We start from the raw sequence: 7,005 nt of genomic DNA on the forward strand, positions 1-7,005 counted from the left end.
TTTAATATAGAAAAATATGTTTCACATTTAATACAAACCTAAATACAATAGTAATACATAAAAATATGTTTTACATTTAATACAAACCTAAATACAATGGTAATACATAAAAATATGTTTTACATTTAATACAAACCTAAATACAATTTTAACATATAAAAATATGTTTCAATATTTAATTATAAATGATATTATAATAATAATTAATATTATAATAATTATTAACAATAATAACTTATTATTATTATTATTTCGTAGAGGCGTTTTCCCTTTTTTTAATTCTTATTCATAGCAATCCTTTCAGTCAACATTTTCACTTTCTTTTTTCCTCATACAATTATTCAAACAACGGTCAAAAAAACAAAATGTTACTCAACGTTTAAACCCAACAACATTACATAAGGTCAAAACAAACACACGAATACAATTTCATTGAATGATAAAATCGAAAGTGTATTACAATGATATTTCTCCTCATGATTAGAAATTTAATGAACGTTACTAAAGTTAAGTGAACTTGTTATCGCATATTGAATAAGAACGTTTCGTGTTACGATGTTAGAAACAGAAAGAAGAAGAAGAAGAAGTAAAAGCAGAAGCAGAAGAAGAAGAAGAGAATAAGGTTAAAATAAACCGGTGTAGCAGGAGCAAGGAGTAAAAAAGAAAAAAGAAAAAAAGAAGAGAACGGTGGGGGGAGAGGGAAGGGATGAGAAAAGGATGGGAAAAGGGAAAAGGTCTTTGCACTTGAAATAAACGTCTAAGAATAAGAGACAAGTAACACGATATTAGAAACCAATTTATGTTTTCTTCATCATGTTAAATAATGTTTATTTAATTAATATTACAATTATATCTCTGAGACTGTATTGTTAAATTAAATTAATGTCAAGGACTAAAGATGTATTAGTTGTTTAATTAAGCTTATTAGAATGGTATTATTCTTATTTAATTATTTTAAGTAAAGTTTCAAAACCTTGTTTTGAATTATTCTTTTGTTATTGTTCATCTTTCATTTTATCTTAAGATGTAACACACGTGTTGAGTTATCTCATGTTAAAATATATCTAAAATTATGAACCCTTTGGGTACATTTGACAAGTGAGACACGTCATCTACTTACTTGAGTATTTTGTTTTATTTATGTAATGTTTATTAATATTTAGTAATGAAAATGTTGTTGCAAAAAAAATATATATATATATATCATCAATAATATATATTACTTTTACATATTAATTCATATATAATTACAATAACAAATTAAATTAGTTACTTATATATAAAAATGTCACAAATAATTCAATACTCAATGTGTTAAAGTGTAATTCTTTCTATTTTATCCCATGTAATCATATAAATTAAACACATCATATTATTACAACAACGTTAATCACAAATTTGGAAAATATAAAAATAATAATTTAATATTATAAAAAAAAAAAAAAACAACATTCTTAGAAACAATTAAAGATGAAATATCATATTGTTGACCTTCCTTCTCTTTTTATCTAGATTTATTAAATGTATACTATTATTAAATGTATATCTATATCTATATATATAGATTTTTTAACAAATATTTTCCTCATCTCATCTCGCTTATTTGGTTTTCCTTCGTTTTATCTTTCCTCAAGTTCTGACTAAGCTCCCACTATTGGTTAATGCGTTAACCACCACCACCACAATCATCCATTCTTCTATTTATTCCTATCAATGAAAGCGTTTATGTTTGTAGAACGATTTACCAGTATGTATATATGTATATGTACATATATATATATATATATATATATATATATATATGTATATATAAAAGAGTGGAAGAAGACCTGTTTTCTGCAGACATTACCTTGTCCTTAAGCGAAGCAAACATTCTTTGCGTCGAGTTCTATCATTCTCTCAAGCTCAGTCTTTTGCCAATCTCTTATAACTAAACTGTTGTTTTTTCTTCAAAACAGATTTAAGTGAAGATTATATATATATATATTTTTTTTTGAAACTGTTAATAACAAAGAAACGGTAAGTAGTATTTATATATATATATATATATTTTAAATATATTTATAATATTAATATAATTCTATTTATAATGTAAATCTACTAATCAACTTTAATCATAATTACATTTATAATAATAATATAATTATTAAAGTGATTATTAATTTTAAATAAATAATATATACATATATATTATTGTTTTTTTTTTTTTGAGATATTTATATAACAAAAAATTATAGTTGTGAATTTATAATTACATTTTCATAATTACATTTATAATAATAATTATATTTATCATAGTAATATTTATATATTATAATTAATTATTATTTTTATATAAATTTATTATTATATTTAATATAATATATATATATATATATATATATATATATATATATATATATATTATATAATATTCATATTTAAATATAATATATAAATATAATTATATTAAATATAATTTAATATTTAATTTATAATAATAATATAATTATAAAAGTGATTATTAATTATAAATAAATAAATAATATATATATATATATATATATATTATTGTTTTTAGATATTTATATAACAATAATTACAGTTGTGAATAAATAAATAATGTGTGAATAATATGTGTATAAATAGATAATTTCGAGATAATAAATAAGTATGATACAGTGTTGAAGATAACAAATTGACAATAACAATGATTTGATAATAACATTTAAAATTACATTCGAATTAATTTCATTAAAAAATTATGTTTATTTTTAATGTTTCTTATATGAGATCACTTTTAATATAATATTAATAATAATAATAATAAAAATAATAATAATATAATATAGTTTTGACGTTATATATATATATACATATAAAAATAATATTATAATAATTGTGTGTGTGTGTGTAATTTTATTATATTATTATATATATAATTATTATAATTTAAATATTATATTTTTTTAAAAATAATAATAATTATATAATAATAATTATAATTTAATTAAAATACTAAATATATTAATAGTAATAATAATAAATTAATAAAATATATGAAATATTATAAAATTAATAATAATAATGATTAATAAAATAATAATATTAATAAAATATTGAAAATAATATAAAATTAATAAATAATAATTAATAAAATAATAAAATAATAATATTTATAATAATATATATATTATATTGGATTGTTCGAAAAGTAATTTGGTTTTTCTTTTATAAAAATGAACATAATTTTCGTTTTGAGGTTAAATTGAAGTCTTTCAAGTGGGGATAAACAGTTGAATTTAGTTTTTCTTTTATAAAAATGAAAACAATTTTCGTTTTGAGATTAAATTGAAGTTTTTCAAGTGGGGATAAACAGTTGAATTTGTAGTAATTTCGTTTTTTCTTTTATAAAAATGAAAACAATTTTCATTTTAAGGTTAAACTTAAGTCTTTCAAGTGGGGATAAACAGTTGAATTTTCGTTAAATTTAATCTTCCACCGATCTCACGTGTTTTTATTTGCCGATTTGCATCAACCAATGCCAAAATTGTTGAACAGGAAAAAAAAACGAAATTACTTTTCGAACAATCCAATATATACGTTAATTTGCAATAAAAATGATTATCTATTATTGTTAATTATGATTTTTACAAAAATTGTCATATAATAATTTTGTTTATTTTCCATTTTCAGAAATGCGTTTGTTATTTCTCATTCTACCGTTGGTAACAGCGATTCCATTAAAAACTGCCCAAGAGAAATATGATTTGTCAATAGAAAATGGTAAATTAAAATCAGTTAAATTTATCGAACCCAGCGATATTCTCGATTTGTCGAGTCTTGGATTAAAAGAAATCGATAGAAATGCATTCGAACACGTTTCCAACGTAAGAATATTAAACCTTTCTGACAATGCTTTGACCAATTTACCAGATGGCATTTTTTCGAATTTGAACAAATTAGAAAAATTGTCATTGGCTAATAACAAAATCGACAATCTCAACACGCTATTCGTTGGATTAGAAAATCTCAACGAATTGGATATCTCGAACAATCCTATTGACCAATTAAAACGTGGCAATTTTTACGGTTTGAACAAAAATACCGATATAATAATATCCAATAACGTATTGTCTAGCATCAGTACCGATCTTTTCGCTAATTTGTTAATCAACGATAGAAATAATGATAATAAACAAATGAATAATGAAAATCAAAGTACAGAAAGTAAGATTGAAACGATCGAAAGAAAAATACGTGATCTTGAAATGAAACAGGAAAAAGAAATTTATCGTAGGTTTAAAAGAGATAACAACGGTCAACTCGAGGAAAATCCCAGGGTTATACTGTGCATGACGAATGACGTTGTAACATTGGTAAACAGTTTAAACGATAAGGAAACTTTACCGAGACAATGTCAAGATGTTACGTTAAATCGACATACCGGTGAATTAGATCTTAGTAATAAGAATATTGGATCATTTGAAAATGGATGGTATCAAGTTAAATTGCCAATAAGTTCGATCGATTTATCCGACAATCATATTAACGAAATAACTAAAGAATTGTTAAACGATTTACCAGCCAGCGTAAAAATCGTTAATTTTGCTAGCAATGAAATTAGTCATTTAAAAAAGGACGTTATTGTTAATCCCCATCTGAAAAAACTTAACTTCAAGGCCAATGTTATAACAAATATCGATAGTAATGCATTCGATAAAACTGATCTATTTAGTTTATTTTTAGCCGATAATCAATTGACCAATTTAGATTTTGTACAAACGTTGCCGTCGAATTTGAGTCAACTTATTTTGACCAGTAATCAAATAGCTTCTATAGAACCTGGTACCTTTTCTTCTTCACCAAAACATTTGTCTTATCTCAATATGGGAAATAATAAACTCACTAAATTGCGAGATAATACATTCCAAGGTCAAGAAAATTTACCGGTATTGATATTGACGAGAAATCACATTAGCGAGATCGAACCTAAAGCATTTTCCGATTTGAAAAACTTGAAGATACTTTATCTTTATCAAAATAATATCAACCAATTACCCAGAAATTTGTTTACTCATCTTAACGTTCTTCGTGAATTGAATCTCATGGGAAATAAATTTACCACCATATCCGAGAATAATTTTCCCATTTTACCAACTTCAATGGCAACCTTACATCTTGATCAGAATCTAATTCAAAGTTTGGAAAAGGATAGTTTCGTTGATTCACCTAAACACACGTTATATTTAAATCACAATCAAATATCTTATATAGCACCAGGTGCTTTTCTATATTCAGATCTTCTTAATTTGTATATGAATAATAATTCACTTACCACCATCAATGGTGACAGTTTCCAAGGTTTATCCAACTTACTACAACTTGTCCTTTCTAATAATAAAATTGACAACATCGAAAAAGGTTCTTGCAAACATTTGGCCAGTTTATTTAACTTAGACGTTTCTAATAATCCTTTTCAAATACTCAAGAATGGTGCATTTTATGGTTTAACCATTGGCGAAGGACGATTAGTAGACGTTAAAAATAATCAATTACATTCTATGAAAGCTGGTATATTCGAAAATATTTAAAATTTCTAAATCTTTCTGATTGATAAATCGTAAATAATGTTATTTTTGATTACTGACAATTTAAATATGTGCCTTATAAGATTAAGTGTGATATATATATATATTAGTAGTTGATAAAACTTTATGTGTGCATTTATATTATTTGTTTACTTTTGTTATCATCCGTTTTTATTATTATTATTATTATTGTAAAATGAAATATTGGAAATAAAATAATCAATAAAAATGTGACATTTTCTTTATCAAAGATCATCATAGTTTAAAAATAACATTTCCATCTTAAACGTCGAATACCAAACGTCGTAGTATCTCTTATTTCTTGTTTTTTATTTCTTTCTACGAAAAAAAAAAAAATTGACGATAAGATTTTTATAAAAATAAATTCCATATTTAATTATACCTCAACACCCGATTATTCGGTCAATAATTATAATACTAATTATAATTATTAATTAATTATGGTAAAAATAAAAAGACATATATCGATAAGAATAGAACCACGAATCTGACTCGTGTTCTTCACGTTTTCATTTGAAGTCTCACGTGTGAGACTCGTGCTTATTTTTTGTTTTCTGCACTCAAATTTCTTACCACGAATCTGACTCGTGTTCCTCATGTTTTCATCTGAAGTCTCACGTGTGAGACTCGTGCTTATTTTTTGTTTTCTGCACTCAAATTTCTTACCACGAATCTGACTCGTGTTCCTCATGTTTTAATCTGAAGTCTCACGTGTGAGACTTGTGCTTATTTTTTGTTTTCTGCACTCAAATTTCTTATCACGAATCTGACTCGTGTTCTTCGCGTTTTGATCTGAAGTCTCACGTGTGAGACTCGTGCTTATTTTTTGTTGGCACTCAAATTTCTTACCACGAATTTGACTCGTGTTCCTCATGTTTTCATCTGAAGTCTCACGTGTGAGACTCGTGCTTATTTTTTGTTTTCTGCACTCAAATTTCTTACCACGAATCTGACTCGTGTTCCTCATGTTTTCATCTGAAGTCTCTCGTGTGAGACTCGTGCTTATTTTTTGTTTTTCTGCACTCAAATTTCTTACCACGAATCTGACTCGTGTTCTTTGCGTTTTAATCTGAAGTCTCTCGTGTGAGACTCGTGCTTATTTTTTGTTTTTTTTTTTGCACTCAAATTTCTTACCACGAATCTGACTCGTGTTCTTCGCGTTTTGATCTGAAGTCTCTCGTGTGAGACTCGTGCTTATTTTTTGTTTTTCTGTACTCAAATTTCTTACCACGAATCTGACTCGTATTCTTCATGTTTTGATCTAAATTATCACGTGTGAGACTCGTGCTTTTTTTTTTCTCAATTTCTTATCACGAGTATCACTCGTTTACGTTTGATACGAATGAATGAAGTATCACGAATGAAGCTCGTGATTATTTTTAATTTTTATTTTATTTCAGATTTCATATCACGA

The 7,005-nt window shown here is 24.9% G+C and overlaps 1 protein-coding gene across 1 annotated transcript; it reads left to right on the top strand.

Moving 5' to 3' along the window:
- The first annotated feature begins 1,823 nt into the window (after positions 1–1,823).
- On the top strand, positions 1,824–5,799 carry LOC107067345 (uncharacterized). The gene is made up of 2 exons (XM_015322766.2): positions 1,824–2,019; positions 3,676–5,799. Exon 2 carries the CDS (start codon positions 3,678–3,680, stop codon positions 5,571–5,573), a length of 1,896 nt encoding a protein of 631 aa, XP_015178252.2. The 5' UTR covers positions 1,824–2,019; positions 3,676–3,677; the 3' UTR covers positions 5,574–5,799.
- The last annotated feature ends 1,206 nt before the right edge of the window (positions 5,800–7,005 follow it).

The sequence above is a fragment of the Polistes dominula genome, unplaced genomic scaffold (assembly GCF_049000335.1).
Source record: "Polistes dominula isolate Pdom_NZ unplaced genomic scaffold, Pdom_raw_medaka contig_75, whole genome shotgun sequence".
NCBI classification, from domain to species: Eukaryota; Metazoa; Arthropoda; class Insecta; order Hymenoptera; family Vespidae; genus Polistes; species Polistes dominula.